The sequence below is a fragment of the Pseudopipra pipra genome, chromosome 1 (genome assembly GCF_036250125.1).
Source record: "Pseudopipra pipra isolate bDixPip1 chromosome 1, bDixPip1.hap1, whole genome shotgun sequence".
NCBI lineage: Eukaryota > Metazoa > Chordata > Aves > Passeriformes > Pipridae > Pseudopipra > Pseudopipra pipra.
In genome coordinates, this window is record NC_087549.1 from 51,557,449 (window position 1) to 51,581,078 (window position 23,630).

The window sequence follows — 23,630 nt, forward strand, 5'->3', positions numbered from 1 at the left end:
TTTTTCATCCACAGGGTTAAGTTCTCTTTATTGTGAAATTGTAGTGTCATCATCCTTCTGTATCCTCACCTTTGGGCTGGTGAGTTTTGCATCGTTTTCTGCACAGCAGGATGGTTTTATGCTGGCCAGTAAACTTAGATCTAGTCTGTTGCTTTAAAAAAAGGAACAGGGCAACCCACTTCTGTTACTTTTTTTAAGGTGTCTGCTGCTGTGTTGTGTGGCGTTCCTTCCCTGGGGTGTATGCTAGGCATGGGCTGTGTTACAAATAGCATCTCAGGAGTCTGCAGTTAGAAGCTGTCTCACTTTTAGATCTCAGTAGGGGTGATAGCATTTGGCACAAGTTAGACTTGTGGTGAAAGAGTGGCAGGGCTCAGCTCATAGCTGATTATTCAGCTGAGCTTTCAAAAATAATCAGACTTATGCAAGGAGTCAAATGCAAGCATTTCATGCAGCCTTTTTGGGTTCATCATAACCTTAGCTCTAGGGAATGCAGAGTGAAGTTCTGTCACTCATTGAGTTTAGTCAGTCCGGGATTATGGGACAACTAAGTAGGGACAACAAATAACAACTGATGTTACAGTCTTCTCCAAATTGTACTACACATAATTCAGGGGCTTTTTAAACATTTCATAGTGTCCACATTGCTATCATAACCTGCTTTTAGCTACATGCATAGCTTTTGTCATCCATGTAGGACCTAGTGTGACAAGAATGAATGATTTTAATTAATTGTTTTTCTGTGATGTCTATGTATAGCAATTTCTTATCTTTTCTCTTTGAATATAACATCCCCAAGGAACAGGATTGGCTTGTTTAGCCAATCAAAATTGGAATTGTGAAGGAGGCCTATGTCAAAAAAGAGTGCTTCTCTCTGCCCTGTGTCAGGTATGCCTTAAAGGAAGGGTACTGAGAAAGTTGCAAGAAACTGAAAATAGTGTTTTAGACTGAAATAGTGTTTTTCAACCTTAAATATATGGCGTCACTGAGGCTGTACTCTGTAATTACATTGTCAATTGAGAATTGCTTAACAATTTTGATGCTTTAAACTATGACAGGCTAATTCTGAGAAATGTTATTTTAGTTCTGTGGCACTTGCAGTGGTGCACAGCTGCTTGAGATTTCTGAATGTACATTGCTTTCTGCTTGAAATTGGAGACAAAAAGGAACCTCTGAAATGAACTGTCAAGCTTCCTTTAAGGAAGATGATTCAGGTCTAACCTTCCACAGTAGGTGGTATCACTAGGGATGAATGAAGAATTCTGCAAGATGTAATGCCATTTTGCCAGCAGGAAAACACTTCATATTTAAGATAAAAATGCTTTTTGAAAGCTCCTGGCAGACACAAAGTGACAAGGTAGTTCCTAGGCATTAGGTCTGTATCTGGATAGGAGACATAAGAAGAACAACCCTGGGACAATATATTTAAAGAAAGCTAGGTTGAAATGAAGGTAAATACAGATTGAATTTGTCCCTGAGGTTTTTTTGCTCAGAAATCTTATAAATGTCACATTTTAGTTTTTGCAAACTTAAAAGAAGATTCCTTGTGCTGTAGTGTGTGTAACTGTCAGGATGTGTTTGTGAAGCTGTATACCTGTCAGTCAGACCAGATCGCTGAGGTTTGACAGAGCTACTGCTTGAAAAGTACATTTCTGTACTTTCATAAACTTTTCATAAGTCTTTTCATCAAAGACGGAGAAACTTGCTAGTGAAGTTAAATAGTCTATTTTTTCTTCTTTTTTTTTTTTTTCTGCCCCTTTTATACTTTGGAGTAACCGTTCTAAGTTGAGTCCTTCTATGTATTTTTGACAAAAACCTACTGTGGAAGGTACCTTAGTCTTGTAGCGTGAATCATATACATAATGCTGTCCTTCAGCTGTCTTAAATTATACCTCACCAACAGTTAAAGTAAATACCTGTAATCTTTGAAATGTGTGGCACTTTGTCAAATCAAATCCTTTTTGTTTTCTTGGTTTTGTTTCCTTTTTCATAAGTCTTGAGGGACACATTTAAAGCTTGACTAGGTTCTCTTGCAGACTTGTCTTTCCTTGATGTATTTCCGTAGATTTCTCAGACGTGCTCCTGGCGCACATCAGCACATCTAAAATCAGAAGTGGTTTCTGTTAATCTTCCAGTACATCTGTCAGACATTTTGAGTTGTGGTAGTTTGTGAGTATATACAGAGCTATACATGGAGACATACACTGTCCTCTTCTGAAGGGAATCCATATCAGTAATTTTCACTTTACAGTTTCCTCTCAGTCGAGGAACTTAAGATGCTGTAAGTCTGTGATTAAAGAAAGACCAATCCAGTTGAAGGAATAATTCCAAATAAATGTTCTCTTCAAGTGCCGCACTGGTTAAGCATGGATACCAGAGATGGCTAGAAGTCAGATGCAGTCACGTGCAACAATTATTGCAGGATATAAACCCTTTGAAAAAGTAGATGGTATGGATTTTCTTTTTCGATTCTCAGTGCCCTGGGATTTCTTTAAAATGAAAAACTGTACATCCAAGGACTCTTTGTGAGGGTGTTGTCAAAGACCAGGTAATGACTTAATGGCTGCTCAAGTGAAGTTTTTCTTAGAAAATATTCTATTATATTTAGCAATATTTTTTTTACTTTTCTTTTTTGAAAGAATTTTTTTAACATAGTTATCGGTGTGACTTCGATACCATTAACTAATTGCTAGAGACAAAAAATCAAGTCTGTGTCTTTTGGAGGATTGATTCGTTATAGTCTTCCGTTCCCCAAAGTTCTTATAAAGTGCTAATAACAAGATTTTTACCAGATACAGGTTGAGTTACTTTGTTTTAAAAAGAGATAGTAGCAAGTGTTAGTTACCTTAAATGCATATATCTATTGGTGCTCTTGATGTCAAGGGACTTATTCTGAAACATTTTTGTCCTTCAACTTCTTTATTGTAACTGTAGAACATTGCATGGTTCTGATGGAGATGGATCTAGACTCTTTATTGACTGGATGTTTTTCATGAAACAGGCGTGGTGAACAGAAAGAATACATTGAAATTCAATAATGTGCATAATTCATCTATCATAATTTAACAAATGAAAAAGACTAAGACATGCTGCTATCCATCACAATTATTTTCCTGTACTCCAGGGTATGATAAATTGTATTAAACAACTTTTGGCTTAGCAGATTCAGAGAACAGTATTGAGCAAATTGCATCTTCTTTATCAGCTTACTGCTACTGTTCAGTGACTTGCAATTTTGACCTGTATTACGAAACATTTAATTTGAACTGGAAGTTTTTTGAAGCTGTTTAAAAAACTAACTTGTATAGAGACATAAATAGCAGCAATCAGACCTAAATAGGAGCCCATACTACATGTGTCCTTTAGAAGTACCTCCTTGTTCACTGGATTAGATGGTGGGGGGCTAGGACCTCCAGGGAACTATATTCTCATTTAGGCTGTTGTGTCCAAAGTAAACGGGAGGTGAATCCTATTGCAGCCCTGAGACTCTTTAACTCTTAGGTCTAGCAGGTGCCTCAGTTTATTTCTTCCCTTGTTAAGATGAATAAACTATTGTATGTTGCTTTGTGTGATAGTTTAGCCAAACTAAATTTTCTCCCCATTAGTAAGAAATAAGCTAAATAAAGAGGAAAATCCAGTTAACCAAGTAGTTTCTTTGTAATTTTTTTACATATGTGACAATTAGCCATTTAATGAGATCTACGTGCTGTGTGAGATGAGAAGAAGTTTATACTTGTCTTATGGAGTTGTGATATTCCACTTTCATGGAAAAGAAATTATGGCATACTAACTCTGAATTCCAGGTCTTGGCACGTGATGATTTAGAGTGAGCATTTGCTTCTGGACCATGCCTGTGAAGGAGAGTAGCAAAGGTGGGTAGAAATTACTGAGAGGATGCAGTAACAGCAATGCCTGGTCACGATACACAGGGCAGGATGTACTGGCTGTTGGACGCTGCCCGTGCCCAGGTGTGAAGGTTACGGTTTGACGTGTTGCAACACCGTTGCCAACTGCGGAGTTAAATCTTCATCCTCTGCCTGAAATACCATGAATTGAAGGGCTATCAGGGTTCCTTCTTTAAACTGTTGGAATGTGGCTTCCATCAGACCCATAGCATCAGCTTGGAATTTCTGGCTGTACTGTAAATCCACATCCTTGGCTGCTGGTTGGTATAACAGCACAGGTATGAGGTCTGTTCTTTGCAGAAGAGTGTCAAAATTATTCCATTCCTATTCCAGTCCTTTTCCTCTTTCCTGCATTATCTCCTTTACTCTTTAATGCATATAATTACGCTGAGGTAGTTGCATCAGTGCTGGCTGAGTTGGGGGGCAGTTAACTACTCTTAAGTGTTGTTCTCTACACTGTTCTTCTTTCTCCTCTTACCCATGCTTCTTGGTTAATTACTCATAATTTTTTTTTGGGTACATGTCTGGTGCTTGCTTTTCTGTCACACGTGCATACCATCTCCAAATATTTTCATATATTCCTTAAATCAGATGTGTTCTTTTCTTGCCTTAGCAGAAGACACTTCTGTATGCCTTCCTCTCCTCCTCCATCAGTTATTGCAGCATTTGCTGGTGTTCCTTTATATGACCCATTGGTAATCCAAAGTCGCATTCCCTACTGTCGTGCTAGTGTTCAGACTGCAGTCTTTCCCTTGACTTGCCTTCTTCACTAAAAGCTTCCTGCTGTCAGCCCTTGTGGATTATCATGTTTGTAAATTTGGTGTTGGCTGTGATTGCATCCTTCTTCCCCCTTTCCTTCTGTTAAGCAGGGCTCGATAGCTTTACCTACCTGCTACTCAGGGTCATTTCAAAGCTGTCTACAGGCTATCTTCCCTGCCCTCTAGTTAGGGGAATTCTTCCACATGCTTATCTTCATTCAAAAAACATCTTCTAACCTGACTCTGAGATTATGTGCAGGTAATTAGTCAACTGATTAGGTTGAGGAGCAGTGAAAGGCAGCCTAAGATGATACTAATTAGGGGCTTTTGGCAATGGAGTGAAAGATGAACAAAGATGATTACAGAGAGATGGGCCTTAAAGGCGCGGATTTACAGTTTTTAGTAAAGGATTTACAGCACAGAAGCTGTTGTTGATTTACCATCTGTGAGAACTGCTGCAGCAGTGTTAATTTCAGATGTTATCTTGAAACTTTCTTCACACATAACTCGGCCTGATAGTGGTGTGTCCTTTTTAAAATAGTGAAGCCATCTTTGTGTCTTCATTGTCTGTCTGATGAGGATGGCCCTTCACAGGGGCTACTCTTTGCTTTCCCAGAAAAAACCTCAAGTTTCCTTTCTTGTCAGATTTGGTGAATGTCAAATGGCTTCACGTAATGCTGAGGATATTGTAACATAGGGATTAGTTCCCTGGAAAGAAAATGCCGGATTCTGGGCACTGCATGTATGTAAGTCATGAGATCAACAGCAGGCAAGCACACAAGGAGGCTCTAGTGCCTAGTAAGAATGTGATCAGAGGGCAGCTGAGTGAATGTGCAATATCCTCATTACCCTCATGTCCTGTATCTACCTGGCTCTGAAGTGTGGCTGGTTAAAAGCACAGACTGTGAGTAGGCCATTTCTTTTGTTTCAATATGCTTATTTTGTGAAAGAAATCATAAAAAAACGCCCACACCTCCCCCAAAAAAGGTACAAGGGGTGGAGTATGGGTGAATGCCACTAGTCCTTTGGGACCAAAGAACAGATCTACTGCTGCAAATCAGTGAAGGAGGAAAATTATGATAGGATTAGTATACCATTCACCTTAAATAAGTCTACAGTATGCATGAAGCTAGACTAAAATACTATCCTAAAAAATTGGAAGGTAAATGAGAAATACAGATTTTATCTCACTATGATTGCTGTAGGTTAATTCTTGGTTGCTCTCAGGCTTACCTGAGCTTACAGAGAGAAAGAGAAAAAAATGCTTAAGAACGTGGGAAAATATGTCTAAATGTAATGTGTGCATAAAATGTGGGACACTTGTCTTGTAAATGAGGCAATTTTCTGAAGAAAGGAGATCCATTATTTTGTAGTACTTTCACAACTGTGGAGAAATAGAGGTGCATTTTGTCAGCCATGTTTTAAATTTTACATCAATAAAATAACCTTCTAAGGAAAAGAAACTATTACAAACAGTAAAACCGGCCATTCATCTTGCAACTAGTAGCCTAATTTTAAAGAACAAAACCTTATAAATTTTTCTCCAGAAAGTTCTCATGTACAGAATTTCCTGTCTCCATGAATGTTTGTTCAGTCCTTTATTTACTTTGGTTGAGCTCTATTTCTGTAGCCCTATTGTTTGCAAATCAATGCCTTTCTAAATAAAATGCCATATTTCCCAGAACACTGCTAATCAATTCATGCTATAGGTGAGTTATATAATAATTTTTTTTACCATTGTGAACAAATTGTGTGAAAAAGCATGTGTGTATGTGCATGTTCCTAAAAGTTTCAATCCATCTTAGTGGAACTATTTGAAAGTACAGTGACTTCACTGATGGTGAGGGTATTTTCTGGTGTAGATGGTTGTTTTGCACCTCTACTCTGAGTGTTTGGCTTTATATGCTATTTTCATGAAACATTTTGGACTGGTAGGTTCTGTAAAAATATATACGTTGCTGGTTTTATGTTTAAGTCTAGGTTGGGGTTTTTTAGGGTTTGGATTAGGTGGGTTTTGTTTGTTTGTTTGTTTTTGTTGTTGTTTTTGTTGTGGTTTTTTTGTTTGTTTTGTTTTGTTTAAAGGAAGGATAGACCTGCTAAAGAATTTCCCTGATTCACAATTCAGCACTTCTTTTTAGATTAGGAGTTACCTAGTATTGTCTCTACCTCTGCTGTTGGCAATTTACTTACTAGCATCATTAAACCACATTAGCTGTATTGGTGTGCTTGTTTATCATGAAGATAAGACATTTCTTTCTAACAATCCATAGGTGCTTATTCTGGAACCTGAAGTAATGTGGATTTGGAAGTAGTAGAAGAGATAGTCAAATTTATATGCAGAATATTGCTAGTTGGAATCATAGAATTGTTTGGTTTATCATTGTTAAGAAGGGACAGAAAGTAAACTAAGTTATAAACGTAAAGAGGAAGTGGGGGAAAGAGGAGAAGGAGAAATGGATGTGTATTAAAAAAGATGCTAGGAATTGTTTAAAATTGGTAAGACAAAGCACTAAAAGGTTGAATAGTAAGTCAAACAGACATTAATCTGGCACAAAGTAGCACGGCTGCCTGGGAGTCAACTGTGTTACGCATCTGTAATTCTTCATTAGGTAATTTTACTCAGCACAAAGTTGTGGAAAGTACTTTTCTCAGGAAAATGTGATGTTTTGAGAGAACAAGTTTGACTTTGCAGAGATATGTGACATTTAATATTTGTAAAATGTTTGATTTGATGCCATGAGATATGTTGATTTAGAAATTGTAATGGTACAGAATCATCAGGGTACATCAAGCGTGTTTTAAGAAAATGGTTAATAGGTAATCAGTGTGGAGTATGTGGAGGTCCTATGAGGATTAATTTTAAATCTGATGGTGTTTAACCTTTCTATTAGTGATGAAGGAGAAATATGGAGTCATTACTGATAAAAACATGCAGATGACAACAGGGCTAGTGCCATGGTAAGTAGTGATCAGAGGAGTGCTAAGTGATCTTGCAAGCTGGAGTGCAGGAAAGCACTGTATGTTCTGATACAGAAATGAAGACGTGCCTCCAGCCTCAAGAAACACTCTCAAGGAAACAGTGATTGAAAAAGACTGAGAAACCATGCTTTTTGATGTGTGATCAAGTGTATTTGAAATAGGAGGAATACTTGACATTATTGTTATGTTATTGGAATACTTGATCTAGCTCATGCAGCATCAGAACTCATGAAGGACTACAAACTCAGGGGAGCTCAGAAGAAGAACTGTGTTGAACCACTGTGTATTTGGAAGCACACCTTAAAAATTCCTTAAAGCTGCCACTAGAATCTATTCAGTAATTCAAATTTACAATATTTGATCTGGGTTTGCAAGCATGAGGTAGAGAACTGCTGTTTAGTAATTGAGGCAGGCCACTAGTAGAACAGGCCTGAGTGACTAAAAAGATTTAGACTGAGAATTAAGTGAATTAATTTTTGGAAAAACTGAGTTTTTCCAAAGTGGTTGTTCATTTGGTAACTGTGATCCGAAAGGGATGCATGAGAGTGAGCTGGCTGATGACATTATGAGGCCATTCTTCATAACCTTTGAATGATCATGAAAATTTGGAGAGAGGAGAGCTGGAGGAAAACAAATGTGACTCCTGGTTTTAAAAAGAGCGACTGAGAGGATCCAGGAAACGACAGGCAGGTCAGCGTCACCTCAGAAGGTGATGGAACAACTAATTCTGCAAGCCATTTCCAGGCATACGAAGGACAAGAAAGTCATCAGGAGCAGTTAGCATGAATTCACCAAGGGGAAGTGACCAACTTGATAACCTTCTTGACCACCTTAATAACCTGCTATGATGAAATGACTGGCTGGCTGGGTGAGGGGAGAGCACTGGATATTGTCCACCTTGACCACAGTAACTCACAGAGAAGCTGACAGAGTATGGACTGGATGAGCCAACAGTGGGGCTGGCAGAAAACTGTCTGAACAGCCAGGTCCAAAGGGTGGTGATCAGTGGCACACCCTCAGCAAGTTTGAAGATGACACAAAACTAGGAGGGGTGGCTGATACACTAAAGGGTTGTTCAGCAAGGGGAAGTGCAAAGTCCTGCACCTAGGTAGGAACTAGCCCTTGTAGCAGTGCAGGCTAGGGTCTGACCAACTGGAGAGTAGCTTTTCAGAAAAGGCCCTAAGGATCATGGTGAGCACCAGGTTGACCATGAGCCAACAACGTGCCCTTGCAGTAAAGGCCAGTGGTATCCTGGGTTGCACTAGGAGGAATGTTGCCAGAAGATCAAGAGAGGTGATGTTTCACCTCTGCTTAGCAGTGGTGAGGCCACAGCTGAAGAGCTGGGTCCAGTGCTGGACTCCCCAGTACAAGAGAGACATGAGTATACTGACGAAAGTTCATCAAAGGGCAGCAAAGGTGTCTCTCCTATGATAAAAGACTGAGAGAGCTGTGACTGCTCAGCATGGAGCAGAGAATGTTCAGAGAGATGTTATCACCATCTATAAATACCTGAAGGCAGGGTGCAAAGAGTGCAGAGATCTGCTCATTTCAGTGGTGCCCAGTGGCAGGACCAGAGGCAACAGGCACAACTTGAAACACAGGAGGTTCCCTCTGAACAACAGGAAACTGTGAAAGATGTAACTAAACACTGTCATAGGTTGCTCCTGGTGGTTGTGGAGTCTCCAGCCCTAAAGATACTCAGAAATGATTTGGGTCTTGTCACTTGGCACACATTGAATTCTTATCACACATTGAAATCTTTAGACCTATTTGCTTCCTCAAATACAGAGACCAAACATAACTTTTATAAAGACTTTTAAATATTTAAAAGTGCATTTATACAAGAAGAAAATTGTCCCAAAAGCTCAAGTGTTTATTGTTTTCTAAGTAATTGAAAGTAAACCAAGAAAGATACTCCAAAATACACTTAAAAGTGTATGGGTGTACACCATATATAACAATTAATTAATTGTATAACAATAGTGTGGCACCCACGTGCGTCTCCTGGAACGCTTCCATCAACACTGCCTCCGTTCAATCCTAAACATCCACTGGTCAGATTATGTGACCAATACATCTGTTCTTGAACAAGCAGCAGTCACAAGTATTGAGGCCATGTTGCTGAGAACACAGCTGCGATGGGCAGGGCACATCTCAAGGATGAAGGACCACCGCCTCCCTAAGATCTTGCTTTATGGTGAACTTACCACCGGCTGCCGCACGAGAGGAGCCCCGGAGAAAAGATACAAGGACTCCCTGAAACAACATCTCAGCCTTGACCATATTGATCATCATAACTGGTCTACTCTGGCCTCAAATCGCGAGGTCTGGAGACACACCATCTATAACGCAGCTGATGCTTTTGAGAAAGCACGCAGGGTCACCCTTGAGGAGAATAGACAACGCAGAAAGATTCGTGCCTTGCAGAATACACCATCTAAGGAGTCTTTCTGCTGTGCCTTTTGCAACCTCACGTGTCTATCTCGTATTGACCTTTTTAGCCACCAATGTGCTTGTAACAAACGTGGGTAGAGCCCTTCCCAAATCTTCGTTCGCGAAGCCCAGCCATGATGATGATGAGTGTGGCACTTTCAGATAATTGAGCCAAAAACCTCTGAGCTAGTCTAATCTATCATAAATCAGTGACACTGTCTTAATCTATATTGTTTGGAGACATGAGCATACACTTAGCTTTTATTAGACTGTCCTATCCTGAAGCAAACTTTGGCAACTGAGAGTGTAAGACCTTCCCAGTGTAACATACTGGGGTCCCAGGAATATCAGACCCTTTTCACAAAGGATCAGAGATGCTTATCCCAGTGTTATGACCTGGACAAAACATCCCTTGCATCAGGCATGGAGCAGGAATTAATGGAAAGCAAAAAATTATTTGAATCAACCTGACAGTCTTCAGATTTTTTTGTACCTAGATGACTACAGTCCCTCACACACAGACCTGAAATAGTTTCTACAAAGTTAGAAAGTGTGAAGCTCTGTGTGGCCTCCATTTCTCTCTCTTTTTTTTTTTTTTTTTTTTTTTAACAGTACAACGTTTAAGCAAGTTTACTACTGACTTAATCCTCTTATAGGCAAGAAACTAATTATTTTATCTGGGTAGTGTAGTGATAGTGCCCTGTTCTTCTGTGTGGGAGGTTCAAGAGTTCACTCCTTGGGTCGTATATGCTGGGGCATGTCAGTGTTGCAGTGGTAATGTTTTCAGTAGTGTCAATGTGTTTCTCTCTTATAGTTGAATTAATTAATTTGAGAAACCTCTGACAAGGTTTCATCTTTTCCTTCTGAAAGAAAGTTAAAGATGTGTTGTATGAAATAAAGTATAATTTACTGCAAGAGACAGTGGCTAAAACAGAAGGAAGAAAAGCAGTAGCTAACTACATTTAAAAATAGAAATTTATTTATACCTGTTTCACAGTTAAAGCCTGTTGTGCTGACTGAATTTAGCAAGCAGACCTGGGATTCAGCCTTAGTGCTGCTAATGACTGGAGGCATTATTGATGTAGTGAACTAATTACCCGTGTGATGAAGTTGCCTGCTGGAGGTTTTTGACTGCTTCATCACTGTGGCACCTCCTACAGGTTAATTCATTGAGCAGCACAGGTAAAACCTCCAAATGGAGGTCCTGCTCTCCTTTCATCTGGGCACAGAGTTGTACTGACAGCAGTAACTAAAACGAGATGAATATTTTCCTGAATTATTGATTGAGTAGGTAGAGCTGTATCAGAGAACTAAATGGTTGGGGATGCATCTGTAGCAGTTCATACTCACTGCATGGGAAAATGCATATATAGTAACGTTAAAAAGCAAACCAAAAAGAGTAACAGCCTTTGTCGCCTGAAGGAAAATCCACGGGTTAAAAAAAAAGAAAGGGTGGGAGAATTCTTGGATTAGCAGGCAGGAGAGGGGCTGCATGGGCTTTAATATCTGTTTGAATTCTTTCTATATATAAAATACTTTTATGGCATTTGTTCTGAGATGTCTCAGTAGACACATTAGAACTCAAAACATAAAGAGCCCATTTAATTAGATGATAAACTATTTCACTTAGAGTTTATAGGGAAAAATACCACTTATAGGGCAGCCTGATAAGGAGAGGAATGCATACAAGCGTGTCCTGTCTGTTTTTTCTTTTGCTCTGCCCATTGAAGAAGTAGAATATAAACTTCTGATCTGTTGGGCAGAAGAATTATCAAGTTCATCTTAATGTTACTAGTTTTTAATAAATATTTTGATGCTGTGAAATCCTTTATAAAAAAATTTTTTTTGTGTGTGTGTTTTTTTTCTGTTTTTAATTGTGGCATAGCTGAAAAGCCTCTTGAGACTAGCAAAGCTAATGCTGCCTTTGTTCTTTACTTAAAGCTAGAACTGTGTTGTAAATAGTCTGTATTTCTCATCCAAGCTTAATATGTTGTTATCTAAGAGGATGCATTAAGTGTTCTCTAACAACTGCAGAACTCATCAAGCAAATGGGAAGATTACCCCTGAAATCAAGCTTCAAACTTTTATTTTCTCACAATCAATAGACAAGTAATGCATGTTGGATTTATAATGATATTGAGATTGACTGCTTAAATCCTTTTTAAAGTTCAAAGCTGGAAACAGATTGTGTGTACAAGCAATCCACGGCAGAGTTTCTAAGTAGGGGCTTTGTGATAAATAAGCGAAATTGGGTTTGACTGAAATGGCCCATCAGTCCCATATGGGTTTAGCAGGAAGATTTCAGGCTCAGAAAAGACAGAGGTTTGGAGAAGCATCAAGCATTGGTTTCACGTCACCTGAGATTGCTTTGTGGAGTCTGCTGGGAGAGGTAAAGACAAGAGGCTCGTTAAAAATGAGCAGCGCCAGGGAGAATGACTTAGCTTGAAGCACACTTTTGTTTTTTAGCTTGAAGAGTTTAAAGGCGAAGATACATTTTAAAAACTCAACTGGCATTTGAGAAGAATGCTGTCAGGTTTCTCAATGAAATCCCTTTATATAGAGATAAATAGCATGTTTTAGTAGTTTTTTGACATCATCAGGAAAAAAATAAAACAACCAAACCCAAAAAACTTACTCAGCTCAGAATGTCCTGATAGTAGGATGAAATGATAGTTAATCTCTCAGCTATCAAAATTGGATTTTGATAAAACACATTGTCTTCAGTCCCTATGTCTTATAACTTCAGAGGCAGTATTAACTGCCTGTAAAAGTCATGGAAGCTGGGCAAGAAGGGAGAATATCCCTTTGAGGATATTCTTCCTGTGCTAGCAGTCGAGCTGTGGTATCCTAAAGTTTATGTTGGGCCCATCGTCGTAGAGCTGGCTTTTACCTAATCAAGACTTTGAACTGTTTTGCACTGTTGTACTTATTGACTTTAGTAAACGTGATACTAAACTTTAAAAATCAGTATGTAGCTCTTACTTGCTTTTTATTCAGATATAATCTGTGCTGTTAACAGATACAGTTATAGTCGTTACACAGTAGTTAAAGTAATTTAAAATATCATAGGTTTTGATTAGTCTATGAGAGCTTAAGGATTGCTTGTCAATGTCTGTCCATTTACCTAATGTTGTAAGGCAAGGAGTGAACAAAGAAACATTGACCTAGGAACACTTTGGTTTGGTTTGTTCAGTGAGAACAAGTGTTCTTTATCTCAATCTGAATTGTAAATTTATGTGATGTGTTGAAGCAACATAGTCTTCTTTTCATCGTATCATATCCAGAAATGCAGCTCATAGCTGTTTGTTTTGTGAAAACTTGTATGACTCCTGTCACACCCATAGACAAAAGAAGTGACTGCTTACTTATTGTTTACGTATTGTTTATTTTTGCCTTCATTCACATCCATTCATTCATCCATATACATTACATGGGGAATAGGGAAAAAGTTTGCGGGGAGAGTGGTTGAATAGCACGATTTCTAACCAAGAATTAACATGTTGGATTTTACTAATTTTAAGAAAAAAGTTATATTTTTCGAAGTTATTAAAAAGTACCTTAGTGAAAATCAGAATCCAGTGGGATCAGGAATTTAATGGCTTTGTGAATTGAATGGCTGGCAGTGCCAGTGGAAAAGGTGGTTTGACTGTCTGTTATTAGGCTGTATTTCCCCAGAGCCCTAGGATGAATGTAGCATGAAAAGGTTTGTCCTCATGACAAACTGAAAGTCTAATACAGTGTTTCCCAAACAGATGTTAGAGAAGTGATCTGGTGTGGTCTAATAATGGCAGTCTTGATGATTGTATGTTTCTTAGGTTACACTGTGATTTAAATAAAGTGTTGGGGTGAACGGACCCTTTATTATGATAAATATTGGCTGCAAGGCGTGCATTTCAATCTCTTCCTCCCAGCTGGGTTGAGGGGGGAAGAGTAGATCTCCCCACCCTGTTTTTTCCTTCCTTCTGAATTGCATTTTATTTCACTTCAGATTTCCCATTATAATAAGGTTCTTTCTTGAACATAATCTGTGCAGTTCTGTATTTTTTTCCACTTGTACAGTTTTGTGTGGCTTCCCAAATGTCTTCCCCTGCTCTTCCCTTCCCTGGACGAATCTTTCTGGGACTCTGCTGTGCTGTATTTTAGTGAGTTACAAAGGTGCTGGGGTACTCTGGTGAGGTGAAATGAAAAGGACTAAGCAGTTTTTAGGATAATCAGTTAAAAAACTGGAACGAATATGAAAATACTGAAAGCAGACAGCTGTCTTCTTTTCTTGGAATTTGTTTATCTTCAACAGATCAGCACAATTGCTTACATCCCTAGTAAATACCAGATTAACAGTGAGTGATTCTTGAGCTTATGCTTTTTCAGGGCAGCATTTCACCTAAGGAAACAATTTAGGATTTTGCCTTTAGGCCTTGGTAGCTTTATAGAAGTAAATTAAACCAGGAAAAAAATAAATGAAATTAGTAATTACTTAGTGTGTTTAGATATTTTCTTTTTCATTACAGCTGCACATGCTTGGCCATATTTTGGTGATAGATCTCGTCAGTGAACTGAAAGGAGATAAAATTGTGATAAAATCCAAGAGAGGAAAGGATAGAGGTATTCTACATAATAATTAAATTAATAGGGGCAGCATCTATTACCAATATAAGAAATCACAAATAGATGCTGAATGGAAAAGAGATACCTATGGTATGTGTTTTGTCCCTCAGCTGATAGAACAGTGAAGTGCTGCAGACTGCTGCTGCTTCAAAGTCACAATTGGGGTAGGGGTGTGTGTGGTCCAGGAGCTGGGCTGAAAATCACCCCTCTTTCTTTTCTTCCCTAGGAAAGAGTACAGAAAACATTGTCATGTGTTTTACTGTAGTTTTTCAAAACAGAGGTGTCATTTCAAGTCCTTAAGAGGTACTGCATGGTGTCAAAAGAAAGTATGCCTAATTGTTACCTTCTGTATATATTAATGCCCTGCGTACATCCCAACCTCCTGGTTATGTCCTTACTAATCTCCACTTCAGGTAAATGGGGAAAAAATAATGTCTCCCATATCTCTGTTCCATAGCAACTGCTTTCTTTGCCAGCCAGGATGACTGAATGCTTTTACATATTTAATAAAGTGGCTTTGTGTATTCCTGGGTGGTAGCTAGGAAAATAAATTAAGTAAATCCTATGACATAAACTATGGGAAATAGGTGTGCAGTTGCATTTTTGTTTTTCTCAGTAGGCTTATTCCGCTGCCAGAATATCGTTTGAATTTTTAATTCTGTTTTAAGTATGTGAAAAGACGGTTCCTTTTGTTAGTTGTCTACAGGTCAAAGCTTTATGTCAAAACGTTTCAGAAAGTTTATAAAAGAGATTTTTGCATTTGGAAGAACATTTTTGTCATGTATTTGTGATAAACAAGATGCAAAACATATGTCAAATCTCCCTTTTATTTATTCATTTTTGTAGTGGTTTTGACCATGGTCCAGAATTTCATCAGATTCACTCAGCTGCAATAAAAATGTAAATCACCTGTCTCCCTTTTGCAACCGTTATGTCCAATGTGATCTTTTTAATAAGATATGTACACCTGTATAGGTTAAATAGGTGTTACAAACTGGACTTCTAGTTTTTCTTGGAAAGTCATTCCAAAGTACTTCTCATATAAAAAAGTCTTTTTTATAAGGCTTTTTTTAAAGAAAGTTATTGTAACATACATTTCTGAAGTCAATTCCCTAATCTCAAACTCAATTTAGGCATTAAATTAATAATTGAAAAAGACATAAGTATTTATACCAAAAAAGAAATTAAAACTGAAAAAAAAAAATCCCAACCATCCCTCAACCACTAAAATTTATCCATAGCAGCTATTCATACAAGAAATGTCTCTTAGTATTCACTTCTGTTGAACTGGAAGACCAGCTAGTAGTTTTGACACCTAGCATGATATCCTGCCCTAAAGCATAAAATATGATGACTTCTGCAAGTATGCTTGTTTTAATGTTACCTTTCAAAATAGGACTTCCTGACTCAGTTTCTGTGTAATCCTGTAGGTTCTTTATTGGTTTGAACACCCAGATATTTCTCTTGGTAGATATCCTAGCTAATGATGATATTATCTATCACTAATATTGCAAAGTCAAACACCCTGGCATTAAAAAAATGCCAGAAATAAGTTTGCTCATGGAATTTGCACCCATTTTTCCATAGACGTCATAAATATTCACTGATACAAAAATGACACAAATGTGTGGATATTATTTGTTTACATAAGATGAATGATATTTATTTTAAGGACCCTTATTCAGTGTCTTGGCTTGGTGAATGGTGTCTGTTCTCGTGTCTGTCCCATAGCTCAAAGGACTTTAAATGCACATTTTGAGAGGAAACGTTTTTCAGGGTTTTTCACTAATGTCCAGAAACCCAAATTTTGAATTCTTCTCAGTATTTATTAGGCAAATGTAATTGTTTAGAAAATATTTTATTTACCTAAATGTGGGTAGGTTTCCAGGGAAAGTTAGAACTGGCAGATATGTAAATTCAGCTTTGCTACAGTGTCCTGTGTCACAAAAACTGAAACATTTTTGACCACATTTATGTTGATTCAGTTTCTGTCAGGTAAGTGGAGGGAGAACAGAGAGAACAACTGTAAATGTTTTATGAACATGTGGTGAGCTTTTGAAGTCTCATAAAAAACAGCTTTAAATGTTTATCTGAAATTATTTTTTTTCTGTATACTGTCATCACCTGTGATACTGCTGAAATTGTGTCCATGAATTCATAACTCTCTAGCATTCTCATACCACCTTTTCAGCATGTCTTAGTACATTTTTGTATAATTTTTTTATCTCTTGTTCTCCCTCATGGACAGGATTAATATCTGGCCTTTCTTAGTTGTAAAGCATACTTTTACCTTATCATCTTTGCTCTGGCAGGAGATTTTTTCCAGGCAATTCTTCTATCCTCTGCTGTTTTCAAAACCCTTTCTGAGCACAGCCACCATCAGAGAAGTTATCTATTTGTAAAATCTGTTTCCTTTTGCTCTTCTTTCTCACCCCCGTGCATATGTAGACATGACAAAATGTAGATACTGTTTTAAATTTGATCAACTTTATGCAGCACGTGGGTTTTCAGACTCCCTGACCAGTAATATAGATTACAAGATTTAATTCAGAGCTCTGAACACTCGCCTTTAGTAGTAACGAAAAACTTGGTATATTTTGAGAGAAAATAAATGTTCCATTTTAAAACAGACTACCCACTGTTGAAAGCTTGCTTGTAAAGCCTGGATAAGAATATTTGATGCATGTATGTCACTGCAGATACGTGGCAGCTCTGTGTGTACTTTGGAGGCACACAGAGAAGAGTTTCTTTTACTAGCTGTCTCTGAGCTTGCATGTCTGTAAAGCCCTTTAAACATGCAATGCTATAACAACTTTGAAAGGGCAGGTAGAGCCTTTTTTTTGCTGAGAATCTACACAGAAAGCAGATCCAGGCAGACCACTATGTCCAGTTTCTAATATGTTCCTTAAACCGTCCTTTTATGTACCTCCAGTTTGTTTACTCAAGTAAAACTTGAATTTTATTTCAGCTTTATTAGCTCAACAATTTATTGATTTCAGGGAAGCAAACAGTTTTGTATTAGGCAATTCCTGTCATCACCCAATTTATAGTAAAGTTATTCAGCAGACCAGACCTGTGACACAAGTTTAAAGGCAGGATTTTAATTTTTTTTTAATGTTAAAAATTGTCCATTAATTCCCACTGTTGTTTTCTCCATTATTGAGTTTATAATTGGGATTGATTTTTTGTTTTCCACTTTATGACTGCTTATCTGCCCCCAAAGGTGTAGTTGTTTGTTCTCTGATGGGATAGTTTGTCAGCTTAGAGGCTCAGGATCCCATTTTCCTAATGCTGTGTTTCTAAGATCACTTTCTAATTGTCAAGAGAGTGCCTAGGTAGGGTGATTGTCCGGAGCAGTAACCCTTGGGGATAAGCTGACTCATTCATGGTTTAAGCAAGCTTAGCAACTGTAGTTTGTCACAGTTTTTCAGTTATTTTAGTTTTCATTTACCTTGGTATGTTGTCCTGGCGATGTGCTTGGTCCATTGCTTTTGGATGCAGTGGTGTTCATGAGCGCAGGAGGGAATGCAGTTGGCTGAGGAAGGGTGTATTGTTGGTTTGGGCAAAGGCTTTTTTTTTGTTATAGACAGAAAGAAAGATCCATTGCCTAATAGGACATGAATCTTTCACTGCATTATCCAAACTCCCTAATATGTCACGTTGTCTACATGTCCAGCTTTCAGATCAGATATAAAAATCTTTATTTCTGTTTCTAGGAGTTGCTACATTGTATTTACACAAGAGTTAATTGACATAAACATATTCTCAGTATGAAACTGAAAATATAGAGATAGCAGAATTCAGAATACTTTTAAAATAAGATAAAGGAGAATACTAGTAAAATGGGGAATTCAGTAAACTCATCTTCTGGGTTCACATATTCTGCAATAGGATTCATGGTACTATGGCAGACCATAAACCGTAGGGCTGTAAAGAAAAAATTGATTTTATCCTGAAGCAGGGCTGTTGCATTAGTTCTGGTATGCACATACCTTCCTTGCCAGCGCTAGCACTAACACAAGTTTTAGCACTTGTACACTTGGCAGCAAATTTTTTGATGGAAAGTACATATCGATCTGAGATCTTTGAAGTATATAAACCCCAAAAAAATAAAGCAGTGTGCAGTGTAACTTGAACTTTTTTCTATATTATTTTTTGTGGCTTAATGGATTTTGTCTTTTACTATCCTAGTATTTGTTAAGATATTCTTTGAGAATGCTTCGTAACAAACGTCATAGTTGTAAAACACAGAATAGTTTGAATAAAACTTTATTCACAATAGGAAAAATATAGTGTATTCTTTATCCCTTTAACTGTAAGTGGTTGCTTTCACCTTAAATTATATTCCTTATTTGAACTCATAAATTTTTCAATATCTAAAGTAATTTAACCAAATAAAAATAGAAGCATCAAAAAAGGACTACATTTAGACAATGACATGGTTATATTGAACTGGATTCATGATGCTTAAATGGATAATTGCAGTTGAAAGAATCAAAGGCTGTAATAGACTGTGTTGCAGCTTTTGCATTTGTCAATTCATGTCCTCTTAGGAATCCAAAAATATCTATAAAATGCACCATAAGCCAAAGAATCTAAGTGGGGTATGGATCTCCTGTTTTACTTATAAATATTTCAGTCAGTACAGAATTCATCCTTTAAAATCCAGTTTGGCTATCCAAACTGTGATGTCAGTATAACAGGCAGGGAAGTTGCTTTGCTTGATTAAACTGTGTAACACACAATATGTATTATGACTTGTTATTTTCAATTCTAATAGCAAAAAATGAGCAGAATTTCTCAAGTGTGCTACTTGATTATAAACAACTGCCTGTCTTGGCAGTGGCTCGTGTTTCAAAACGGTGTGACAGTGAGAGACATTAAAGACCGCTGGTAATTGCTCAGATTTTAGCAGTGCTTGTTGATACCCTGTGTCCATAATGTTTTATGAACTGGGACTTGTACAGTAAGGGCATCAGGATTGGAAAATAGACGAAGTGCAGAAGAAGGCAGTAGGGCTTCAGAAGTGGCAAATGTAGAGGTTTGTCAGATGTTATGAACTGTTTCCAAAGAACTTCATCTTATTTGTGGTAGAGTCAGATGTGAGGGTCAAAACTTTAGGGAGAGAGCATAAGCCATTAGGCCCGTTGATGACTCTTGATTTACAGTAATTATATCTTGGCTAATTTAGCTAAGCTTTCTTTTTGTGTTTTGTTTTTTTCCATTAAGATGTTCAGTCTGTAAGCCTGCCTCCACTTCCAACCGCTATATATGCCATTTTAATCTCCAAAAGACTTTACAAGAAGTCATGGCTGTGCAAAGCCTTCATTAGTATTCATCTTATCCTTCATGGCTGGCTGTAAAAAGAAACATGGCTTGGCATCTGTGCTGTTAAAGATCTTCTGTATGCTGGTCAATTCTCTGGATAGGTGACTGTACAGCTTGATTACTCATAGTAATACTTGCTGCACTTTCCTTATTAGTTGTGGGTGGAAAGGGCTTAACTCCTTAATAGGAGTTAAGAAGTTCCTTTAAAACTCTTCCTATAGCAGATGTGAAGGTTAGATACTCATTTTGAGGAAATTGTAGTAATAGTAAACTTGCAAAAGTTTGAATGATGTAAATGGCAAAAGGACATAAAGGACAAAAAAAATAGCTATAGACTTGCAAGAGAAATGACGAAAAACAAGCGGTGAGACAGACAAGAGGTCTAGACAAGTAGAACAGTCATTCTATTTATGAACATTTTTGACATCTTCCTAATTCATGAGAAGCAAAAGAGCCTTTACCAACAATCTGGAATCACAACTCATGCCATTTTTCCAGTATTGGACATTTTGCAGTGCTTGGCTTCTGGGTTTGAGCGAGAAGACACCTTAAACTCTTCTGTCTTAACACTAGAGATATATATGATGTAATGAGGTGTGGGAACTATTCCATACATTCATTGGTCCTGGTTTGGATTGTAAACCCTGATTTATGCCAGGTTTTACTTGGGTGTGTATTTTTTGCCAAGCTTGACTACATTGTACTCTGCATAATTTGGTATTTAACTTTATGTCCTATTATCATTTGTAGTACTTTTGCAAGGAAACTACCTTTTGCTTCACCTGTGGGTTTTTTATTGTTACTCCTTATAAAAAGCACAGCCTGTGAAAGTTGATGTTTAGTGTTTATTTCTGAAACTTAGCTTGTGACATATTTTATGAAGTTTGGAGTAATATTTATGCAAGTAATGCAAGTACTAGAACAAATGCATAAATGACTGCCTAAATTTCTAAGCTTTCCCTTTGGAAATGTTGCAGATGTCATTTAATATACTTTATAAAAATCTCTTGTATTTCTCAATTTGTTTAACTTCAGGAGAGAGAGAGTTTATATCTGTTGTTATCATTGAGGTGAAATGTTAGCGTTTGGAGTTGTCAGTTTTTTAATGGGTTTTCTGTTCCCACTGGATTATTTAATTGAATCTTTTGCACTTTAATTTGTACAGAAAGAAGCAGTGGCCAGAGATGCCAATTTCCCTCATACTCTTAGATCTTAACAGAGACTTCCTACAGAAAAATATTTTAGAACAGAGACTAATACAGGATGACCTGTATCTGAGGGCAGGCCAAACATGGTGTGTCTGGAAAGGCCAATGTAATGCTCTCACTGTTAAGAGAACAAAAAATTAAATTATTTGGCGACTGCATATAAAAATAATTTCTGTTGAAGATTATATGCTTGCAAAGTTCTTGCCATGAATCTCAAATATACAGCTGGACTAGCCATTAGGAAGGCTGGACTTCAGTTAGGTGAAGTTTGTCAGGTATAATGAAATTTTACCTTCTATTCTGCATTTTGTTAAGGTATTCTGTAATGCCATTTTCTATGAAAATTTAGATTTTTGAAGTAATTTTTAAAGCTACATTTTGTCTGTTTCTTATTTTAATACTGCTTGGCAAGGCTAAGCCTACTGTGCCTATGGAGAGATAGCAAAGATGATGAATAGCCATAAAGTTTAGTTTTGTTTGAACAGCTGCAGAAGTTCCTTTTATATGGACAGAAATATCTGTGACTGGGGTTATATTTATTTTCCCAAATAGGAAAGATGTCATTCTTCACTGGAGTGAAACATCAAATAAAACAGAATTTTGTAACCCCGTGTTAGTCTCCTGTTGGCTGATAACGATGTAAAAAAGCTGGAGAAGTTTCCTCTGTACCACAGGATAAAAAGCAAACCTTTTCCATTTTTTTGTGGATGATGTCAGAATCTATTCTTCTAAATTCAGGACGATAGTTTTTTCCCTACCTCAGCCTGAGATAGAATGGGCTTTTATAACATATTATTCTTTTCTAATTTACTTACAAGAGAGTGAGGAAAAAAAAGAGGAAATAATACTGTTTTCTTTCTAAGAGCTTGAGACTAAGCATAGATTGACATTTTGCGGCAGATGTGCTGTATTGTATCAGAGGCCTTGATCCCACCCCTTCTGGTACTTGTTTGCATCGCAGCACACCTGGGAGCACCTAGGCCTTCCCTTACTTGGAAACCAAGGTACAGCAATAGGAGCCAATGTTCCCACCTTTATGGTTTTCTTTTAAAATGTAGGTCCTCAGGCATGAAATAGTTTGTTTATCCCAAGGAATGCTAATATTGCAATCTTTTAATATTCTGAGTTTTGCTGTTTTTTATTTTGCTGTTTAGTTTTTGATACCTGATGATTACATCATAAGAGAAAATTTGTCTGCGGTCCTAAATCTGCTCTTTTACCTTTGGGATTTTATTTTCACGACAAGAAGGTTTTATGCCCTCTCGGAAAGTGATGATTAATAAATAGATAAATGTTTGTATTAGAAGATGCTTAAAAAGGACACAGCCTGCATTGAATGTTGTTTAAGTGGTTAGGATTAGCTATTCATAATCTGTTATCCGCATACCTTGTTTAATTTTTCTTTTTGTGTTTCTTTAACAGGATGCTGTACTTTTGATGAGCCTCTCAGTTCCTGTGGCTATAGTCAGTCAGATGATGATGATCTTAATTGGGATCAGGTGAACGCACCGATAAAGCCATCCTCAGGCCAAGGGATGCCATCAGGTTGGTCTTTATTTTGCTTCGTTTCTCTTTGACGTTAGCTTATGTGTTTATTCAGCATTTCTTGACAGTACTGTTGTTAAAGTGCTGCTTCATCTAAAATCTGTTTGTTAATTGCAATCCTCAGATCTTTCAAGTGATTTTTATGAGGGGTATTTTGCAAATCAAAGGTTTTCTTTTGTTATGTGGGGAATATAAAGGTTAGAAAATAGAAGTAGAAACTTGGTGTCATCAGGGAAGGTAGAAAGAAAACAGAATGGTGTCATGAAAATGAATCTGAAGTAGTACTAGAAACGGGCAGACAGGACTACTGAGATTCAAAGGAAGAAGGACTAATAAGAGATTAAACAAAGATGGCCTTAGGCATTTTCATTGAAAGAGATATTAATCAAAATCTGCTATGAAAAGAAAGAGAAAAAGAAGTGAGAGAAAAAGTAGAGATATCCCAAAACAAGGGATCTCAATGATAATGTGCTTGTTGCATTTAAAAGACATTTGTGATACTATTAGTTAATGTATTTTGTGCAGTGCATACAGTTAGACCTTGTTCCATAGCAACAACCCTTGCATTCTGCTGAACTATAAACTTACTCTGTTAATGCAATCATTCCTTTAGGGCTTCACCCACACAAATTTGTATAATCTGTCCATTGGTTTTAAACTATTCACTAGCCTAAAATTTACCAGTTGTTCTTTTTTTCTGGTTTTTACTAGACATGTCAGGAGTTCCCCCCATGTACTGATTTCCATCTCCTGGGAGATGACTGCCTTAAGCCCAGCTCAGCATCTGCTTTGGCTTTACAGACTGAGCCTCCTGTGACTATTGTCACCTAAAAGTAGGCGAAACGAAAAGACCACTACATAAAATCACTGAT

The 23,630-nt window shown here is 37.5% G+C and overlaps 1 protein-coding gene across 11 annotated transcripts in view; it reads left to right on the forward strand.

Annotated features, from left to right (window-relative positions):
* The window catches only part of PTPRM (protein tyrosine phosphatase receptor type M), a 457,368-nt gene that overhangs the window by 80,949 nt on the left and 352,789 nt on the right, over positions 1 to 23,630 (forward strand). For all 11 annotated transcript variants that reach the window (XM_064656540.1, XM_064656549.1, XM_064656569.1 and 8 more), the window contains exon 2: positions 22,636 to 22,758. In XM_064656540.1, coding sequence (XP_064512610.1) covers positions 22,636 to 22,758 — 123 coding nt within the window. The remainder of the gene's footprint in view (positions 1 to 22,635; positions 22,759 to 23,630) is intronic.